This window comes from Rhinatrema bivittatum, chromosome 5 (genome assembly GCF_901001135.1).
Source record: "Rhinatrema bivittatum chromosome 5, aRhiBiv1.1, whole genome shotgun sequence".
NCBI classification, from domain to species: domain Eukaryota; kingdom Metazoa; phylum Chordata; class Amphibia; order Gymnophiona; family Rhinatrematidae; genus Rhinatrema; species Rhinatrema bivittatum.
The window spans coordinates 353,450,011-353,472,978 of record NC_042619.1 but is presented as its reverse complement, the minus strand read 5'-3'; the positions used below and the strand labels follow the sequence as shown (position 1 = coordinate 353,472,978).

At 42.8% G+C, this 22,968-nt stretch overlaps 1 protein-coding gene across 2 annotated transcripts in view; it reads right to left on the bottom strand.

Moving 5' to 3' along the window:
• GRTP1 (growth hormone regulated TBC protein 1) overlaps positions 1–22,968 on the bottom strand; it is an 87,614-nt gene that overhangs the window by 37,459 nt on the left and 27,187 nt on the right. For both annotated transcript variants that reach the window (XM_029604660.1, XM_029604659.1), the window contains exon 5: positions 19,120–19,216. In XM_029604660.1, the coding sequence (XP_029460520.1) occupies positions 19,120–19,216 (97 nt within the window). The remainder of the gene's footprint in view (positions 1–19,119; positions 19,217–22,968) is intronic.

Sequence of the window (22,968 nt, the reverse complement as noted above, 5' to 3'; positions counted from 1 at the left end):
GGGAGGCCCTGGGGTCCAGGGACCCAGAGAACGTCTATCTGCATGATTTAATAGAGAACTGTAGGAAAATAGCTGGGCACTTCCAAAGTATGAAGGTGGGGCAGCTTCTCTGTAAAAAAGCAGGAGGATTTTGAGATGCCTCGTAAGCATCTCATTCAAGATGGGTATCCATTGGAATTTTACCGACATGATGCTGCAGAGACTAGTGGTTATATACTACCAACCAATCCACAAAAATGGGGGAAACTGAATTAAATATATCACTACCTTTCCCACATTGCCTTTTTATTACCGTTTTCTTTTTTAAATTTAATAATTTTTACTGCTTTACTAATAAATCAAATTTTGATCACCCTTCAACAACTTCTTGCTCATACATAGCTTCTCATAACAAAATTATTTTGAAGATATTTTTTTTAAAATGCCAACAAAGCTTTTATGAAAAACCAAAAAAAATTTTAAGGGAGAAAAGTGATGTTTCATAAAATTATTTCAAGGTACCATCCAGGTTACCCTTATTATTTTTTAATCATAAACACCACCGTCCACCCTGAATAAATGTATTACTTTACCATATCAAAAAAATAAATTTAAAAAAATGTTTTTTTTAATTTTTATTCATAAAATGTTGTGAAAAGTCCATGGTAAACCTGAATGTAAAACGTCCACCACCACTCTACTCATCAATCATGTTTGTTGTAAATTCTTCTTGATAAGCCATACTTAAGGCTGTGATACTGAGAAATCGATGCAACCAAAGCGTCCAAAGTGGAGCAGCAGATATACCTGCATGACCTGTCTATGGAAATGGAGATAAGTGTACAGGGTCCCATAAAGAAGGATAAACTACGGCCCGCAGACCAAACCCCATCTACCAAACATTTTTTTTCTGGCCCTCCTCCTCAATTTGCCCCATTAGATCCAGCCCACTGGCATCTTCGCTGTCTTCAACAAGGGCCTAAAATCGCAGGCCTTCGTTGATGACTCGTCCTGGATGTCGGTGGCTGGAGATGACATTCCCCTCAGAGGAAGCAGCGGGGCAGGAAGAGGAGGAACATTGCCCAACCAGTGGCGAAAAAAGGAAAAGGCCGCCTGTGGATCTCATCCCACCGGTGGCAAAGAGAAGAGACCCATGTGGCCGCCGGTGGACCCTATGCCACTGGCAGCGAAGAAAAAGGCCATCAGTGGATCCCATCCCACCAGTGAAGAGAACAGGCCTATCTCTTCAGTTTGCCTGTCAATACAGAAACTGAACATCTGCACCACCAGGTGAATTGAGTCTGTCTGTTGTCTCTGTAGGCCTCGCAGTATTAAAAGCTCCTAGATTTAAGAAGCCTGAAAAAGAATATATTCTAGGAGAAATCTGAAATGAATTCCCAGATACAATTATCCCCTTCATCCAGACAGGGAAGTAGATGTTTTCTCTGGAACTAAAGGACACTTATGCTCCCCCTGCCACTATCTGTACTTTGTGGTAGACTCCTTTCACTGTTAGTAGAGGGTACTCTCCTTCAGTTTGCCAGTGGCACCAAGGATCTTCAGTAAGAACTTAGCTATAAGTAGAAGTGCACCTTTGTCAATAGGGCATCCAAGTCTTCCTTTACCTGGATGACTGGCTTGTGACTATGACTTCCCAGGAAGGTGTTCTAAGATCCCTGCAGAAGTCAATTCTACTCATACGGTATTTAGGGTTCCTGGTGAATTTCCAGAAATCAACTGATTCCCTCTCAGAAAATCAAATTCATTGGAGCATGGACAGACTAAAAGAGAGAGCTTTCCTTCCCTCGGATCAGATGAACACTCTCAGGTCCCTTGTATACGAACTGTTGAAAGCAGATCAGTCAATGGCCAGGGAATTACTAGTCGTTCTGGGCCATATGGTTATGGCACGTCATGTAGTTTCACTAACCTGCCGTCATATATGGCTCCTGCCGTAGGGCCTCCATGCTCAATGGGACCAACTAACTCAGCCCTTGACAGCCAAAGTGGAATTTTTGCAAGAAATGAAGCAGGAACTACGCAGGTGGCTAGACCCCTCATCCTTCAGGAGGGAGCACCATTCTGTCTACTTTCTCACCAAGGAACAGTGGTGACGGATGACTCCATAAAAGATTAAGAGTGCCCACGCAGGGCCCTTACAAACTCAAGGAACGTGATCATTCATAGAAAGACAATCAAATCAACCTTCTAGAACTGCAAGCAATCAGATATGCTCTGACAACTTCCACATATCTCCTCCAAGGGAAGGGCATTCTCATTCAAATTGACAACCAGGTAGTCATGTTCTAAATCAGTTCTCGTCCGGTGTGTGTCGCCACACTTCCCGGTTCCCCTACTGCTCCAGCTGCTTGCTCCCCTTTACTCCAGCGAGATGCAAACTCTCCTTCCACCCAGGCTTGAAATGCAGATAGCCCTGGAGTCGGTGGCACTAGCGGCATGGTCTCTTCTTCCCACCCCTGTGGCCCGGAAGAGGAAGTGATGTGCAGCTTCCAGGCACACGAGAAGAAGAGACCATGGTAATTTACAAGTTTGGGCAGCATCGGGCCAGACCAAAAAGAGGAACAACAACATCAGCCCCCACAGTCAAATGGGATACCTTTCTCGAGGCCGCAAGGGTTGGAAAAAAAAAAAAAGAGGAGGTTGCTGCTACTGCTGCCACCAGTTGTTCTTCGGTAAGGGAAGGGGGAGAGAGAGAGAGAGAGTGTGTGAGTGAATGAGCGAGCATGTGTGTTTGAGACAGCATGTGTGTAAGTGTGTGATTAAGAGCCAATGTGTGAGAGAGAGAGCAGCGATTCTGCCTGCCTGCTTGGAGGAGTGGGGGATAGAGGAGAGAGAGAGAGGGGGTATTCTGCTGCCTGGGTAAAGAATTGATCTCAAGTCCAGGAGAAAGAGAGAGGGAGGTTACAAGTCCTGAGTAGAGAAGGAGGACAAAGGACCTCCGGCTTCCTCCGCAGATCCTTTCTCTGGGAGGGCCGGATTTGAGATCTGTTGCCCAAGGCAGGATGGGATAGCAAAGAGTGAGTGCGTGTGGGTGGACAGAGGTCCACATTGGAGCCCGTTTTAGTAGGCTTCTCTTCAACTCGGGTATTTGGCAAGTTCAGACTTTGGCGCCCTAGGCAGTTTCCTCTTCCTAAATCCAGTCCTGGCCATGTAGGCTCACGAAGGAACTGTTGGCTTCTTTTTCCTCATAAATCTTCCTTTTTAGTGGTGTGGGGGGGGGGGGGGGGGGGGGAGCTGCTCACCATGCTCTGGATAGCTCCTTTTTTTTTTCCCCCTTACCATCCTTAGGGGGAGGGGTTGAGACATAAAGCCCTCATCCTATGGAAGAACAAGAAGTCCTCATAACTAAGTTTCAGGGTGCAATAACAAATAACTGACCATCATCCTCTGCAAACCTATCTAAATTTAAATACTTACTAGGGTTTAGTTACTAGAGTGGTTTGTTTTGTTTTTGTTTTTTTAACTACACAAAATAAACAAACAATTCACACTAAAAATCACAGTAGGCCAAACTGAAGACAATATTTTTGCCTATTAGTCATGGCCTGTGTTTGAAAGCACAGATGGCCTTCTCTTGACTGGCTACAGCTGGCCCTGGTACTTTTGCAGAATGCAGCCTTGCTGTGCTCATCAAAAAAAAAAAGATGACAGCAGTTGCTACTGTCAATTCTTCCAGTGCTGAAGCAAGATCAAGGTCTAAGCTTTTATAATAAATCAGTCTAGCACAGGTGCCAATGCTAGATTAACATGACCTATTTCTTCATTTAAAGAAGCAATGAAAAACAATTGTTTTACGTAATTCATTTAAGCAAAAAGACGTTGCATTACAAATCCTGTTTATAATTCAGGGTTTAAACATTTATTCTGAAAGTTCCTGCATCGTAGTCATTCCGAGCAGTATGAACCTCAGGCCGGATTATCAAAGTCCAGTTCCCTAAGCGCTCCAAACAAGTCTGGTTTTTAGGATCACCAAAATCTATGCATGCACCATGAACTAAATGCCAGACCTGTTTGCTGCTGTCAAGGCCTGGGGGTTTTGATGTGCCCTGATCTAAGTACATCAGGATGCTACTGGGCTGACATGCATCGTAAACACAGACAGCATTATACTGAAACACAATCTGTGAGCACAACAAGGTCCTCTGAAGCAGGAATTCAGAGGAGGAGAACTGCTAGAAGAGTCAGAGAGCATCAGCAGGAATTTTTTAATTTCATTAAAAAAAAAAGCGTAAGAGTACTAGAAATGAAAATATTAGAAAAACATGGGGATCCAAACGCGACAAATGAGAGAAAGCAATACATTTAGGAAACAGAAATACTGACTTTCAGCAACCTGCATGGTACTGCTGAGTTAGTGCACCAGTGACTTCTACCCACTCAGTTTCTTCCAAAATTTGAGCAAGGTTTCACTTTAAAATCTTCCTAAATAACAAAATCTTTTCCAGATTTTCTGTTGCCCTAACTTTTCTAAAAATGTTTTGAAATTATCTGCATCTCTCAATATATGAGTATGCACACACAGAAATAGAATTATTATTTTTTTTTTAATTATCTTGGTTCTAAGAGAGAGAACGCATTTTGAAGAATGATGCGGTTAGTTAGCAATGCAACAATGGAAAAACAGAAACCACCATTCTTCACAAAACCTCAAACAATAAAATCAAGAAATATACAATAATAGCAAATCATATAATAAAAAAAATATATTTCAAATCATCTGACAAAAAGATTAACATGCAATAAACAAACACTGAAATACTTTTTTTTTAAAGCGCCGAAAAATCTATAAAATATTTCAAAAGAGCAGATATCAAATAGCATCCAATAATTAAAACTAATAAAGATAAAACAAATTGCTTGCTCTCCATACCTCACAACTTTTGATTTGCAGTTATCCTGAAATTGTTGTGGATTAATGAAGGTAGGCCTGCACAAAAACTTTAACCTCTGTCATCTACACACACACACACGCTCGCACACGCTCTCTCTACCACTCTCATATGCTCCCCCATACGCACATGCTCACACACATTCCAACTCGGGTTCTCATTCAAGGCCTCCTCCTCGGCCTCATCAGGACTCTTTTTGGGCCGCTGTGGGGATGGTGTCCAATGACAGCCCTGCCGGGTCTCCTCATGAGCTGCCATGGAGTGGGGTCTGCTGTCGCTGGGCCTCTCCTTTTTGTTGCTTGACAGCTGCCACAGGCTCAGCACTCTGAGGAAGAGACTTGGGGCACAGGCCCCATGTGCCCAGAGCTAATGGTGCCCCTGGAGCTTATATATATTACATAATCCTAAAATTACCCATTCGCAGATCTCTCCCCTCCCTTTTGGACTAGAATAATTTTATGAATTTATGGCATATTTTGAATTGCTTGTATGCCTCCAATTCTTCTTATTTATTATTTATTTATTTCGGCTTTTTATATACCGACATTCTCAATACAAGTATCGAATCAGGTCGGTTTACATATAACAAAACTTTCGCACAAAAGGCGTTACATGGAACAGCGTTTCTTAACATATAACGTATAACATATAGCATATAACCTATAACATATAGATATTAATAATAAATTAAATATTACATAGATAATAATAGTAACTCGTCAACAGGACGTAGGTAAATGTTCGGCATGTTTATAGCGAGAATAAATGTCTAGAAAAAATTAAAGGGTAGACTAAATTGTGATATGAGGGTACATAGACCATGTTGATGTGCAAAATATGCGAGAAGTGCATGAGTTAAGGAAGACTGATGAATCAGAGAAGAAGTCTTAAACAGGTGAGAAGTTCAGATCTGACGTGGTTGGGTCTTGAAGGGGGTATAGGTGAAACTAGGATCTGGTGTTTGGGCTATTTTTCTTCTTCCCCTTATTTCTGTACATAAAATTATTTTTAAGGAAGTGTTTCATTGTAATTATATTTCAAAATTAAAATTAAATTAAAAAATGAGGACCGATAAAGAATCAAGGATAAACACATGTGAAGAGATAGGTCTTTAATCTAGATCAGAAGAGCAGCAAGGAGGGGAGCTTCCTGGATGATGGGTGGTAATTCTGACCCAAGGGCAGGTGTAAGAAGGAAGTAAGAGCAAGAGCAGTACTGCGGCTGGTTTAATCCTGTGGCCGATGAAGCTCAAAACAGCCGTGGATGAATGCAGAGGCGTAGAGGGGAAGCCAAACCATAAATTAATTTGAAGGCAAGGACCAGGAGTTTAAATACAGCATGCTGCTTGACAGACAACGAGGAAAGCAAGACTAGAAGGGGCGTGACAGAAGAGTGACAAGGCAGGCAGAATAAGAGAGACCTGTGGCAGAGTTCTTGAAGATTTGGGAGAGAGCAGAGAACAGCTCTAGGGAGCCCGGCAAGGAGACTGTTAAACTCATCTAAAAACCACTGTTTCCCAGCACTGGCTTTGAGATGCACCTAGCCAGTCTGGTTTTTCAGGATATCCACAATAAACATTGCTCGAGATCTGCGTACACTGGGTGGGTCTCCATAGTATGCAAATATATATATCTCATGCATATTCATGATGAAGAACCTGAAAACAAAATGCATGTCGGCAAGTTCAAGCCAGCAAGGAGTTCTCTGTTAGCACAATGTCTCTCAAGGGCAACGCTGGGTCTGAACAGGGCTGTGCTGGATTGTACTGAACTGTGTTGCCCAGTAAGAGAAGTCACTTTTGACTACCATGGCTGTTCTCCTGCAGTTTTTGCTTTAGTTAGGGAACATTATGTTGTTTTGACCCTGGTTTTCCTTCATTAAACATCAATGAAAAGCACGGCTACTGTGTTGCACTCTACTACACCCGTCACCCAACTGGTTATGAGTACCTTCTGCACTTGGGTTGAGAAGCACTGATTTAAAACGAGAGAAAACCGTGCACAGAAGGTAAGCGAGGACTAAAAATCAGGGGAGGAACAGATTTCATGGCTATTACGGAGCCGACGCCAAAGAAATGAACGGGTTTATGAGAAACGGATGCACAGAAAGGGGAAAAAGATCAAGGGCGACTCCAAGATTTTTAGCCAAGTTAAGAGGATTGGGGGGGGGGGGGGGAGGGCGTGGTAGGAAGAAGGAAAGAAAGCCGGAGAGAGATGGTGTGGACCTGAGACTTGGCAGGGCAGAAGACAGCTTCAGTCTTGGACGAATTATGCAAACCTTAGAGATGAGTGCTTCTTGTAAGGGATTTTGCAAATTTTTAACTTTTGTTTACTGTGCTAAAGGGATTTGCCAAAATCTTTCAAAAAAGTTGTCAGTGTGGTGTCTTCTTTCATTTTAAGCTCGTGGACTATGAAGCTATCACCTTTTGCCCCTTTATCACAGAAACACCGTTTAGGTCATTTTGACTTCCATTTCTGCTTTAGCTGTTACTAAACAGCTGAGTGCTTGCAATGTATTACAGGAAGACATTTTTGTGGATACATGTTTCTCTAAAAAAAAAAAAAAAAAAGTTTTGCCTTAATATGCTTTTTCTTGAACATCTGGGTCTCTTAATCAGAAGGGGCTTAAACTGTAGTTACAGGACTAACCCTTAATAGGATTACGTTAATTGCAGTCTGTATTGTTGCTATTCCTCCAGCAAGATAAACAGAGATACAGGTGCTAACACTGGACACATGGTAACAGACACAAAAAAAAGAGTTTCAACTGGCAGAAGTCAAAACTTGTGAGCAGTAGCGCCAATCATCAAGTAACCAGGGTTGAAGTCTAGCGCATTTGGAGCACTCGGGAGGTGGTGTGGCGCTTTATGTCTGGGACGGCTTAGAATCCAACAGGATAAACATCCTGCATGAGACTAAATGCACAATCGAATCTTTATGGGTAGAAATCCCTTGTGTGTTGGTGAAGAGTATAGTGATAGGAGTATACTACCGTCCACCTGGCCAAGATGGTGAGTCGGACAGTGAAATGCTGAGAGAAATTAGAGAAGCTAACCAAATTGGTAGTGTGGTAATAATGGGAGATTTCAATTACCCCAATATTGTCTGGGTAAATGTAGCATCTTGCCACACTAGAGAGATAAAGTTCCTGGATGGAATAAATAACAAGTTTTATGGAGCAATTGGATCAGGAACAGATGAGAGAGGGAGCAATTTTAGATCTAATTCTCAGTGGAGCACAGGATTTGGTGAGAGAGGTAACGGTGGTGGGGCCGCTTGGCAATAGTGATCATAATATGATCAAATTTGATTTAATAACTGGAAAGGGGACAGTAAGCAAATCCATGGCTCTAGTGCTAAACTTTCAAAAGGGAAACTTTGATAAAATGAGGTCCGCCATGCCTCCGGATCTCAGGCAGGAAACCTGTCTACTAACTTTCAAAAAGAAACTAAAGACATGGCTATTCTGCCGAGCCTTCCCAGATACTAGCACTACAGTCTGATTCAGAATCATCATATCACTTATGTAAATAATCAAACGCTAATCTCGCTCACAACTTATCATGAGGTTTGGCCTCTGCCCCTATCCCATAGTCCATTGTATATAGTAATTTATTGTATATAATTATTTATCTTTCTTTCTCCCCCTCTTTTTTTCCCTCTCCCAGTTAAGGCAACCTTGTTATAATGTAACTTTTATGCTCCTTCTAAATATCTGTTGTTGAATTGTTGATTATAGTTCTGCTTAGTTCGATGTAAACCGAGTTGATTTGATCTGTATCAAGAAAGTCGGTATATAAAAGCCTTAAATAAATAAATAAATAAATAATAAATAAAATGAGAAACGTAGTTAGAAAAAAAACTGAAAGGAGCAGCTACAAAGGTAAAGAGTGTGCAAGAGATGTGGACATTGTTAAAAAAAAATACCATCCTAGAAGCACAGTTCAGATGTATTCCACACATTAAGAAAAGATGGAAGGAAGGCAAAATGATTACCGGCATGGTTAAAAGGGGAGATGAAAGAAGCTATTTTAGCCAAAAGACCTTCACTCAAAAATTGGAAGAAGGATCAAACAGAAGAAATTAGGATAATGCATAAGCGTTGGCAAGTTAAATGTAAGACATTGATAACACAGGCTAAGAAAGAATTTGAAAATAAGTTGGCCATAGAGGCAAAAATTCACAGTAAAATCTAAATATATCCGAAGCAGAAAGCATGTGAGGGAGTCAGTTGGACCGTTAGATGATCGAGGGGTTAAAGGGGCACTTAGAGAAGATAAGGCCATCACGGAATTAAACAATTTCTTTGCTTCGGTGTTTACTGAAGAGGATGTTGGGGAGATACCCATTCCAGAGAAGGTTTTCATGGGTAATGATTCAGATGGACTGAACCAAATCACGATAAACCTAGAAGATGTGGTAGGCCTAATTGACAAACTGAAGAGTAGTAAATCACCTGGACGGGATGGTATACACCCCAGAGTTCTGAAGGAACTCAAAAATGAAATTTCAGATCTATTAGTAAAAATTTGTAGCCTATCATTAAAATCATCCATTGTACCTGACGGACTGGAGGGTGGCTAATGTAACCCCAATATTTAAAAAGGGCTCCAGGGGTGATCCGGGAAACCACAGACCAGTGAGCCTGACTTCAGTGCCAGGAAAAATAGTAGAAAGTGTTCTAAAGATCAAAATCACAGAACATATAGAAAGGCATGATCTAATGGAACAAAGTCAGAATGGTTTTACCCAAGGCAAGTCTTGCCTCACAAATCTGCTTCACTTTTTTGAAGGAGTTAATAAACATGTAGATAAAGGTGAACCAGTAGATGTAGTATATTTGGATTTTCAGATGGTGTTTGACAAAAGTTCCTCATGAGAGACTTCTAGGAAAAGTAAAAAGTCTTGGGATAGATGGCGATGTCCTTTCGTGGATTACAAACTGGCTAAAAGACAGGAAACAGAGAGTAGGATTAAATGGACAATTTTCTCAGTGGAGGGGGTGGGCAGTGGAGTGTCCCAGGGATCTGTATTGTGATCTGTGCTTTTCAATATATTTATAAATGATCTGGAAAGGAATACCACGAGTGAGGTAATCAAATTTGCAGATGAGATAAAATTATTCAGATTAATTAAATCACAAGCAGATTGTGATAAATTGCAGGAGGACCTTGTGAGACTGGAAAATTGGGCATCCAAATGGCAGATAAAATTTAATGTGGATAAGTGCAAGGTGATGCATATAGGGAAAAATAACCCATGCTATAGTTACACAATGTTAGGTTCCATATTAAGAGCTACCACCCAGGAAAGATCTAGGCTTCATGGTGGAATAATACATTGAAATAGTCAGCTCAGTGTGCTGCAGCAGTCAAAAAAGCAAACAGAATATTAGGAATTATTAGAAAGGGAATGGTGAATAAAACGGAAAATGTCATAATGCCTCTGTATCGCTCTATGGTGAGACCGCACTTTGAATACTGTGTACAATTCTAGTCGCCACATCTCAAAAAAGATATAGTTGCGATGGAGAAGGTACAGAGAAGGGCGACCACAATGATAAAGGGGATGGAACAGCTCCCCTATGAGGAAAGGCTGAAGAGGTTAGGGCTGTTCAGCTTGGAGAAGAGACGGCTGAGGGGGGATATGATAGAGGTGTTTAAAATCATGAGAGGTCTAGAACGGGTAGATGTGAATCGGTTATTTACTCTTTCGGATCATAAAAAGACTAGGGGGCACTCCATGAAGTTAGCAAGTAGCACATTTAAAACTAATCGGAGAAAGTTCTTTTTCACTCAACGCACAATTAAACTCTGGAATTTGTTGCCAGGGGATGTGGTTAGTGCAGTTAGAATAGCTGGGTTTAAAAAAGGTTTGGATACGTTTTGGTGGAGAAATCCATTACCTGCTATTAATTAAGTTGACTTAGAAAATTGCCACTGCTCTTAATTGCATCAGTAGCATGGGATCTTCTTAGTGTTTGGGTAATTGCCAGGTTCTTATGGCCTGGATTGGCCACTGTTGGAAACAGGATGCTGGGCTTGATGGACCCTTGGTCTGACCCAGTATGGCATGTTCTTACCGCTCACAATGTTTAAACCTTGTCTAATTCAACCCCTTTTTTTGTGGCTGCAACCAGCAGAGTAGTATGGGATATAATACCTTCCAAATTCTATCATAAGATTTCTACCATTATAACCTTTTTAGTGGGATCCAGCAGGAGATCAAATACTGTCCCATAGTGAAGTATGGTTGGACCAGGTAACTGATACTGTCCCAGCGTTGTTCAGAAATATTTAGGTATGAAATATTCAGTCCTGGAGGATATGTCCATATCTTTAGGATAAATTTGTCTCCATGTTCCACAAAATGTCAGTCCCATTACTTTTAGATTAAGAAAGCCAACTAAAGATTTAGCTGAATATTCCTTTGTGATTGAATCATCGGGGGGGGGGGGGGGGGGGGCTTTGATCTAGTTAAAATTGATCCCTACTTTACCGTTTTCCCAAACCAACTGAATAATAATGTAACAAACGGTTCAGCAGGGTTCTTTCTAGATTATAATGGGCGAATAGACAAAGGGTAGATTAATCCAAACTTTAAACTGGCAATAATAAATATGAGGAGGTATAAGAACATAAGAAATTGCCATACTGGGTCAGACCAAGGGTCCATCAAGCCCAGCATCCTGTTTCCAGCAGTGGTCAATTCAGGCCACAAGAACCTGGCAATTACCTAAACATTAAATAGATCTCAAGGTACTATTCCTTATTGATCAATAGCAGTTTATGGATTTTTCCTCTAGGAACTTATCCAAACCTTTTTTAAACCCAGTTACACTAACTGCTGTAACCACGTCCTCTGGCAATGAATTCCAAAGCTTAACTATGCGCCGAGTGAAAAAGAATTTTCTTTGATTTGTTTTAAATGAGCTACTTGCTAACTTCATGGAATGCCCCCTAATAATTCTATTACTAAAAGAGTAAATAACCAATTTATATTAACCTGTTCAATTCCTTTCATGATTTATAGACCTCTATCATATTCCCTCTCAATTGACTTAACAGCCCTAACCTCTTTAGTCTTTCCTCATAGGGGAGTTGTTCCATTCCCCTTATCATTTTGGTAGCCCTTCTCTGCACTCTCTCCAGTGCAACTATATCTTTTTTTGAGATGTAGCAACCAGAATTGTACACAGTATTCAAGGTGTGGTCTCACCATGGAGCGATACAGAGGCATTATGACATTTTCCGTTTTATTCACCATTCCCTTCCTAATAATTTCTAACATTCTGTTTGCTTTTTTGACTGCTGCAGCACACTGTGCTGATGATTTCAATGTGTTATCCACTATGAAGCCTAGATCTTTATCCTGGGTGGTAGCTCCTAATATGGAACCTAACATCGTGTAACTACAGCAAGGGTTATTTTTCCCTATGTGCATCACCTTGCACTTGTCCACATTAAATTTCATCTGCCATTTGGATGCCCAATCTTCCAGTCTCGCAAGGTCCTCCTGTAATAAATCACAAGCGGATTGTGATTTAACTACTCTGAATAATTTTGTATCAACTGCAAATTTGATTACCTCACTCGTCGTATTCCTTTCCAGATCATTTATATATATGTTGAAAAGCACCGGTCCAAGTACAGATCCCTGAGGCACTCCACTGTTTACCTTTTTCCACTATGAAAAAAACTGACCATTTAATCCTACTCTCTGTTTCCTGTCTTTCAACCAGCTTGTAATCCACGAAAGGACATCGCCTCCTATCCCAAGACTTTTTAGGGTTTTTTAGAAGCTTCTCATGAGGGACTTTGTCAAACACCTTATGGAAATCTAAATACACTACATCTACCGGTTCACCTTTATCCACATGTTTATTCACTCCTTTAAAAAAAAAAAAAAAGTAGGAGATTTGTAAGGCAAGACTTCCCTTGGATAAATCCCCGCTGGCTGTGACCCATTAAACCATGTCTATCTGAATGTTTTGTGATTTTGTTCTTTATAACAGTTTCCAGATTTTTCCTGGTACTGAAGTCTGGCTCATTGGTGTATAGTTTACTGGATAACCCCTGGAGCCCTTTGTAAATTTTGAGGTTACATTGGCCATTTCCAGTCTTCAGATACAATGGATAATTTTATTGATCTATTACATTTAACGTAATCTGTCTGAATTTCACTTTTGAGTTCTTTCAGAACCCTGGGGTGTATACCATCCAGTCCAAGTGATTTACTACTCTTCAGTTTGTCAATCTGGCCCACCACATCTTCCAGATTCACCATGATCTGATTCAGTTCATCTGAATCACCACCCTTGAAAACCACCTCCGGAAAGGGTATCTCCCCAACAAACACCGAAGCAAAGAATTAATTTAATTGAGTCTTTCCGCCATGGCCTTATCTTCCCCAAGTACCTCTTTAGCCCCTCAATCATCTAGCGGTCCAACCAACTACTTTGCAAGCTTTCTGCTTAGGATATATTTTAAAAAGCTTTTATTATGAGTTTTTGACCATACGGCCAACTTCTTTTCAAATTGTCTCTTAGCCTGTCTTATCAATCTCGTCCATTTAACTTAGCAATGCTTATGCTTTATCCACTAACCTAATATATTGCATCACTAAACCTATATTCGCTTTCTAAATGTATTTAGCCAAAATAGTAAATGCATACATATTCTTACATTCTAATTGTATGCGGATGTTAACAAAAATTCTTCCAAAACATTTGCAATTACGACAATTCACAAAAAACATTCGACACATCATCTTGATGTTGTATCATAAACAAATACACAAAAAAATGATTAAAATAGTTTCATCCTCTGCAGTACATTACCTGTAATAGCCACTGCTGATCAGAGAAATATGTCATTAGCACAATTTAATTCCTTTTTTTTGTAGTTACTTTACCCCCCCAGAAGCTGTTCAATTCCCTCTTTTCCTTTCACCAAAATTGACGACTACTAAAATTGTTTACTCACTCAATTTTGTTTACGATACGTCAAGGGGATAAATTCTCTTTTGGCTTCGGTTGTCACTAGTGCTGTCAGAAAGCTATTCCAGGCAACAGTTCCTCTATCAGTGCAGAAGCATTTTCTCAAGTTTCCTATGCATCGTCCTGTAGGTTACGATGATAGCTCGCGCTTACACTGGAAGCGCCTGGCATCACAGCATATTATGATCCCAGGCCACAGAAGGGGTTATTTTCAGATACTGGGAGGGCTTCAAGGGGGGGGGGGGGGGAATGGCGGCGTGTAGGTGGCAATGCTGCACAAATTTGTTTCCTGGGGAGGGAGGGAAGAAGCCTGGAGGACGGGTGCCAGGATTTTGATTTGGGGAGGGGGGGGGAAGATCTTGACCAGTAAGGGATTTGTTACATTTGATGGGGGGGGGGGGGGGGGGGAATTGGGCCTGGAGGCCCACGGTGAATTATTTGGGGTTTATTTTTGCCCACAAGTGCCACTTAACTAGATATCTTTTGAAAATATCCGCTTAAGTGGCTGGTTATTTGGCCACACAAGGACGGATAACTTCAGACCTAACCGACCATTTTCAAAAGCTGGATGGTTAGGTTTAAAGACCGCCCAATAATTTTAAATGAGGGATATTCAGTTGGACGTTTATCCCACTGAATATCCAGGACAAGTTATCCGGCTAACTTGTTCACTCGCCGGCTTACTTAATAAGGACCTCATAGTATTAAAAAAAAAAAAATAATAATAATAATAATAATAATACAGCCTCTCTTTCTTGTGTATTGAAGGAGCTTCATTTTCAGTTTTTGTTTTATTTTATTTTTCCTGGAAATCGATCAGTGTTTATTACAAGAACAAAAATTATAGTCGCCTATAAGAATGACGAGTCTTATTTTGACCGATTCCTCCCATTTTTTGTTCTTGAAGTAAAAAAAATTTGATATAATTCCCAGGGAAAACAAAGTAGAAACTGAAAGCAGAGGTCTCTGTGTGTGTGTGTGTAATTATTTACCAAAACAGCATTCTTCCCTCCTCTTGTGATCTTTTTAAATTAATTGTTATTGCGAGCACTCTGCACACACTAACAGCGCTTTTGAAGTATTAATTTAACATCACCCTCTGATCAGGTGACAGTCTTCAGTTCGGTGAGCATCAGCATACCAGGACTATGTACAAAACCGCTCGATGGCTCAGCAGTTTTCAAGGAAAACCATTGCTTTGCTGCGTCAGGCTTGTTTAAGAATAAAACGAGAAATATATCTTCCACAGACCGCAGCAGGAAAGCATTAACTTCTACTTCATATAAAATGCTTAAATTAACATTTTAAAAAGGAGGGATAATCCTCCTGCCTTGGCAATGGATATTACATCATCGTTAACCCCATGGGGACTGGGTGGCGGAGCACTAAACCCCCAGCCCCATCTCCCCGTAATGCTACAGTTTCTGAATCTCCGCCAGAAGACCCAGAAAGGATCATCCGTGGCTCACGGCTAAGACCTTACACTCTATCCTAGTCAAAAAAAAAGCCAAGAAATTATATGGTCAGTCCCACTGATTTCCACGAATTCAGTCACTGAATGGAATCAGGGTTGCTCAGGTTAAAATAAAAACCCAGAGGTCCATCCAGTCTAAACTTCTGGTGCAGCCAATTCCCGCTGGTGTGCACTTTTTTTAACTGTCTGACACTAAGAATGAAAACCTTGAGCAATACAAGTTAAAGCCGCAGCCAGGAAGCACTCTGGCAAACTGGGGAGCTCTTTCACATGTCAGATTGTGAAACCACTGTCTGTGTCCTTTCCTCCTGCAACTTAAATCTGCATAACATGGATTTTTTTTTTTTGTAAGTCTTAGTGACATTAGTCTGCACTAAAAAGGTTTTCCCATGCATGAGAAAACAACTGTTAAAGGGCAATGTACTAATAAGTTGTTAAAAAAAAAAAAAAAAAAAGCAAACACAAAACAAGAAAAAACAGCCATTTTGGAGGTATTTAAAGACACAGGGGTGGAAATGCAGACTATTAAACTGGGGGGGGGGGGGGGGGGGGGGGGGGGTATGAAGCCCTAGCTGAACACTGGATGAACGAGTGAAACCGATCATGGCGTGGAAGCACGCTGGTTTTAAAATACCCTGATTTATGCGGTAGAAACGGGATTTGCTTGCCCTAGGTACGTACCCACTTACAATTGTGCGCGCTCAGGCTATTTTATAACATGCACGCATATGTTATAAAATCACCGTGTCCCCGGACGTGCGCCGCCTTGAAAGTTACCATCTAAATAATCTTGTGCATTTGTTATATGCTGCTGCTGCTGTTGTTGTAAGGACACTAAAGGAGGGACTGGGACACTGTGGCCCTGTTTTCTCTGTGTCAAGGACATGGGGGGGAATAGAGGGGAGGTGATCACGGCACCGTGGCCCCCTTAATCTTGCAGAACTGTGTGTTAGGGGGAGGGCCGGAAGGCAGGATCCTCTCCCCGCTGTTAAACGTCAGTGTGCCCATAGTTATTGGCACACTAAACACCTATTCAGAGATAGGTGCTAAATTCAAGTGCCCCTTAAATCCTCATTTACGTATGCTGTTCCTTTATCTACATGCAGACATGTGTTATTGTTAGGCAGCACCCGCTGCGTGCTGAACAGCCTCAGCTCTAGTGCAAGAACCTCCACACCACTTATGGTTTTGGTCATCAACTTTTGTTGACCATTTTTATGCACAACCCTGGTGCAAGCGGATTAAAATCTTGCTGGTCATCCTACTTCGCGCCCTTATCTTCATTTTCTATTGCTTTCCCATGGAAGGAGGAGATGAAGCACTCTGAGATACTCAGGGCAGGGGCCACTGTGAATAGGAGCGCATTCATGCACTGTGCCAAGATAGGAGGAACTTTCCGGAAGCTCTGTGTTTCTTGCACAGTTACTATAATCTGACAGAGAGAGGCTGAAATTCTTTCCTTGCATTGTCCTTAGATACTTTCCCCTCTCTCTCTGATTTCGTAAATGCAGATGAGCTGTGAGCTTATACTTACACATTATTTCTGCTTTTCAAAAAGAAAATCCACACCTACGAGTTATTGCTAGCCTTAATGTTTGATATATCATCATCTACTCTCAATTCACAGAAAAACAGACATGCTTGGCATAGATATGAGGACAGTAATAGAAATAAAAGTTAGGATGTCGCTCCTTGTGACCTCGGGCAAGTCACTTTACCCTCCATTGCCTCAGGTACGAACCTAGGGGCCTATGCAATACAGTGCGCTCAGCCCAGCGCACCGTGTAACCCGCCGTTGGACGCGGGGTGTAGAGGCGCTAACTAATCCCCTTATGCAGGCGTTAATAGCTGAGCACTCTTAAAACTGGTACAGAAAAGCAGAAAAAAAACACAAATAAACTTTTCTGTACTGCCTCCTACTCCTTGCGATATTAAGTAGGAGGAAAAATTTAATAAAATTTAATAAATTTAAAATTTAAAAATTTAATAAAGTAAAAAAAAAAACAAACCACTGACAGTCGGGTGCGGGAAACAGACGCTCAATTGACAAGCGTCTGTTTCCTGAACCCCCGGCTGTGCGGCGTTTAGGAAAAACAGAAGACGATAAAGTCGGCGTCTGTTTTCCTAACCGGTGGACGGCCGACGCCGATCGGGTTCCCGTTAACAAGGAGGCAGGCGAATGGGGGCGCGCAAGCAAACCCCAGCGCCTGCCGCCTTGCTAACGCGACCTCCTAGTTTAAATATTGCATGGCGCCCCCAAAGGGGGAGGGGTGCCGACTGTTCAGGGCCCGCTTTCTGCGCATATTTATAGCATCGGCCCCTACAGATTGTGAGCCCTCTGGGGATAGGGAAATACCTACAGTACCTGAATGTAATCCGCTTTGAAGCGCTGAAAAAAAAAAAAAAAAGTGCACGAGGCGGAATGTAATAATCTAAATAAAATAAAAAAATAAATAAGTTATTGCGAACCCACCCTCCACTTGCTCAAGACCAGAGGCACGTGGAGAGGGGCTAAGGACAAAAAACTCACAATAACAAAAACTGCACACACAAATCAGAATAAAACCAGCAAAAAAAGGCATTGGGCCTGATTTTAAAAAGATTTACACACCTAAAATTAAAGGTGGTACCTTAATAGTGTAAGCCTTGCGGTAGCCAGGTTGGTGCCAGCAGGCTACAACTCCCCATCAAACAACCAGGACGGCGTCAATAAGTTGGGGGTGGCTGGGTACCCTGCCCCCCTGTCACCCCACGTGTACAAATAAATATTTGGTGTTGAGTAGAAACCCTAACCACCCCCCCCCGCAAGCTGCAAAGGTTGGACAGTGATCCCATGATGGGGCTCAGGACCACCATTTTTCAAAATGGCGCCAGCCTGACCTTGCCCCCTATCACGTAATAGAGGCAAGGTCTGGGGGATCGGAACTGAGCCACGTGGCTGAGGTCCGGTGACCGGGGCAAGGTCAGGCTGGCGCCGTTTTGAAAATGACGCCAACCAGGCCCAGGCTGGTTTGGGGGTGCGGGAGGTTAGGGTTTCCACTTGACACCAACAATATGCACACTTGGGGGGGGGGGGCAGGGGGAAGTGGAGGCCCTATAATTCAAGGCTTTATTTTTCATTGGGGGGGTTAGGAAGAGGTGAGCCAATACCAGGACATATAGAATGAAAGGGGAGGTAGGGGGGCATATTATTTTTTTATGCTGATGTTGAGGGGGGCTGTCGTCATTTTATTTTACTTTGGTTTATTGAGGCCAGCTTCATTGGCGGTCCTGGTGTGAGCTGGGGGTCAGCTTTCACCCCCCCACACACACACTTTTTTTGGTTTTTCTTTTTCTGTTTTTGCACACAGGGTTTTTTTCCATTCTTTTGCACGGCCCTTTAAATCTAATGCAGGAGCCTCAGGACCCATATTAGGGTCCTGAGCAGTTGTTAACTTATTGCGGCTGACGAATATCGCGTGATAAGCTGCAGTAGGGCTACGTCGTGCGATAAATAGCATACGCTGCGCAATATACACCGTTTAACGGGCGGTAGAGCCCTGCCGTGGCTTGACGCGCCTCCTAGGTAGATAAGCTACGCCAAGGCACTGCTTTTACTTTTAGAACCGTCCCACCAGAATTCACCCATAGGGGGCACGATCCCTGCCCGGGCAGAGAGGTCGCATGCAGTAAATAAACACAAAAAAGATGACCAGGCAGAAGTGAAATAGCAAAACTGTTACAAGGGTGCACACCGCGTACAACGAACGCTTCGCTTACCAGGCAAAATTCGACCAATGAGAGCATCTAGCAGCCAGAACGATTTCTCTTCATCCCTTGTGATAAGAATCAGATACCCAGTGATAAAATTCATGCCCTAAAATAAAACAAATTACAGATTTGACTCAAGATTACACAGAAATTACATGGAAAGGTGGTAATTGGAGACCTCCTCCCTTGTATTTTTTTTTTTTAGTAGGCTTGATAGGTCTGCTGGAATTGAGTTGGATCTAGATCTTGCATTTATTAAGATAATGGAGGTAATTTAAAAGGAGTTACACGTGTAAATATAAAATACTATCGTAACAATTTTCAAAAGAAATGTACATGCATAAAGTGCACTTACACGTGAATATCCTATGGACAATTCAATGGCATATGTTGTAGCAATTTTTCAAAAGCTCCACTTACATGCATAAAGTGCATTTATTAAAACCCAGTTTTAGGTGTGTAAATCTTTTTAAGATCAGGCCCAATGCCTTTTTTTGCTGGTTTTATTCTGATTTGTGTGTGCAGTTTTTGTTATTTTGAGTTGTGTGTTCTGCAGGTGGTTGATTGTGTATAGGCAGGGGATTATGTAAATTGCTTTATCATTGTGGTTGATGAAATTGCATTTCATCTTAAACTGTAGCCCACCTTGGACGCTATTAGGAAAGATGAACTAGATCAGCGAGTGGCTCTCAACTTTTTTTTTTTATTATATAAAATCGGGGCACACCTGACGGATGATGCTCATGTGCGAGACACACTAAACATATAGGGGTAGATTTTAAAAGCAGCGAGCGCGGCGTACACGTGCGCGCACTACCCGGCACGCGCACGTGTATGCCCGATTTTATGACATGCGCGCGCATGTTATAAAATCTGGGGTCGGAGCGTGCAAGGGGTGCACAATTGTGCACCTTGCGCGTGCCGAGCCCGCTCAGAGCCGCGCTGCCTTCCCCCGTTTTCCCTCACAGGCCGCTCCGGAATCGGAGCGGCCTCGGAGGGAACTTTCCTACCTCCCCTCCACCTTTCACCCCCCCTACCTTTGATGACTTTCTTTTTTTTTTTTTGTTACAAAACTTACATCAGCCCCGGGGCTGAAGTAAGTTGCGCGCGCCGGCCAACTGCCGGCGCGCGATTCCTGGCCCAGCGGCCGCGCGGAGGCCTCTGGCCTCGCCCTGCCCGCCCCCGAACCGCCCCTTTTGTAAAGCCCTGGGGGGCTTTATGCCCGGGTGCGCGCAACATTTTGAAAATCCGGCCCATAACCATTACAAGGCTACACGTAAATATATATTCTGCATCTATGGCCCCCCAAGAATGGGTACAAAACAGAACTAGGATACTTCCCCATATAAAACTCACCATACAAAACAGGTATTCTGATACTAGCGTCATCTCAGTAACAGCAGCACAAACTCACTCTACTACCAGGTGCATTGTAAAATACAAAACCTAGAAACACTGGGGCAGATTTTCAAAGGGATATGCGCTTAACCCCCCGAAAAGCTGCCCCTTCCACCCCCTGCACGCCGCCGAGCCTATTTTGCATAGGCTCGGCGGCGTGCGCGAGCTCCGGGATGCACGTAAGTCCCGGGGCGTGTCAGGGGCACGGTTCCGGCCCAGGGGCATTCCGGGGGTGTGGACGCGGCCTCCGGACCAGCTCCCGGACCGGAACATGGCGCGCCGGCAGGCGTAACTTTTAAAATAAAGGTGGTGAGGGGGGGGGGGGTGGCCAAAGAAAGTTCCCTCCGAGGCCGCTCCGATTTTGGAGCGGCCTCGGAGGGAACAGAGGCAGCCTGCGCGGCTCGGCGCCCGCGCAGGCTGCTGATTTTGCGCGGCCTTGCGGGCGCCGACCCCGGATTTTTGTTTGCACCGGTTGCCCATACTTTTTAAAAAAAAAATCTGCCTCAGGCTGCGCACGTATAGCAAACCTGCCGTACACTATAGCAGCACTAACTCGGAGGACTCAGCCCTACCCATGAAAAAGCTGCAGCGCACCTCCAACGCGTGTGTCCTATCGAAGAAACACGACAAGATACGACCGACACAAATGACTACATGCTTGTAAAATACCTCACACCTTGGTCACACACCCAGAGAAGTGGCCTTCACCAAATAAAAGGCAAACGTGGAGACAAAAAAAACTGCCATCCAAATGCCAAAAAAACCCCCAAAAAAACAAAACCACTCTGCATGCAGTGTAAAACTGAAGAACTAGAAACAAAAATACATATTTCCTCCTACGAGCAGCGCAATACAAAAACAGAAGAATGCACCTTCCTAAAACTTTCGTGACTCTTGCACCCCATCACTCCCCTTCCATGCCCCCAATCATCCCTCAACTCTTCAATCATCCCCTCACACTCCCAACAACTCTCCCCGCCGTCTCCGTTTCCCTTTTGCTCCCTTCCTTCCCACCCTCACCTGCTCAGCAGCCACCGTGCTCCCTCCCCTCCCCCCTCCTTCCACTTCCTTCCTGCCCAGCATTGCCTAACCTTCTTCTCCCCAATCCCCACAGGGTAAAGAAGAAAAAAAAAAAAGCATCAGCGGCATTATATGCAGACCCAGGATGGGGAAGGTAAAGTCGGTGTGCCCAGTCAGGTCTAGAGGAGCAGGCGCTGGCTGATATTTCACTATGATCAGGGTGAAGGAGGAAACAGCCTCCCACTGGGCCAAAAAAAAAAAGAAAAAAAAAAAAAGAGGAAGCGACAGTGGCCCTCCTGTCAGGCCCGACCCCTGCCCTCCCCCGACCCGGGCTGAGGAGGAGAGAGCAGCCTCCCCCCTGCTGGCCCTGCCACACACCCCCCAGGACCCTCCCTGACACACACACACACCCACACCCACGTCGAGAACCACCAAACTAGAAATCCCATTAAGATAAGCAAAGCTGCACAGTTGTTTTTGACAACTGAAGTCGGTCTCGGGCACTGGCACATGCAAAAAAAAAAAAAAAAGAGAAACAAACCGGGAACTGCAAAATGAAAAGGAAGTTAATGACGACGACCCCCAGAAACAATACTCTGATCTCAATTCCCATGCCATAAGCATCACTGTTGCTTTAGGATCAACCTTCACCACTCAGGAAGCTGAAAAGTCCCGGATCCTACAGCCCCCCCAGCTACTAACTCGTGCTGTTACACAAGATTACACGATTTGAGTCCTTGTCCACTCTCACGGAACAAAGAGTTCGTGTTATGCTGTTCCTAAACCTTTTTATGCTCTTTGGTTCTACTGTTCTTTATTTCTGGGTTTTATTGCTCATAAATCCACCACTTGTTGCTATAACCTTGGATTTAAATTTTGAAATATCAAATGATGTTGTATTCTCTTATTAATACAGTTTTTAAATTCTCTTATTCCAGATATTGTTTAAATGTCTTTAAGATCGGTATACTTTTAATATTTTTGTATTGTTTACGATTTTAGTTTTTATTTAAATTTTGTCTCTCTTTTATATTTAGTTCTCCTTTTTTGCATTAGTTTTAGCATTTTCTGAATCTTTGCATAGGTTTTAAATTTCTGTACGTTTTATTGTTTGTTTGTTTTTACTTACGCTGCTTTGAGCAAGTATACTTGGAAAGCCCGATTACAAAACGTACCAAAATAAGATAAATACATTCAGCAATTAATATACATGTATATAAAAAAAGGAGAGAATTTCTCTGAAGAACATAACCTAGGTATTTAGGTAGCTTAAAGCAACAGGGCATAAGATGTACATATGTCCCTCTATTGCACTTTGAAGGCCTGGGTTTGTGCAATTTGGGTGGCGATGGTTCAGGATCAGTATTGGGGGGAAGTGGACACAGGACTATATTCCTTTCATTTTCTCTTCAATTTGAATGCTGCCTGTGAGGTTAAATC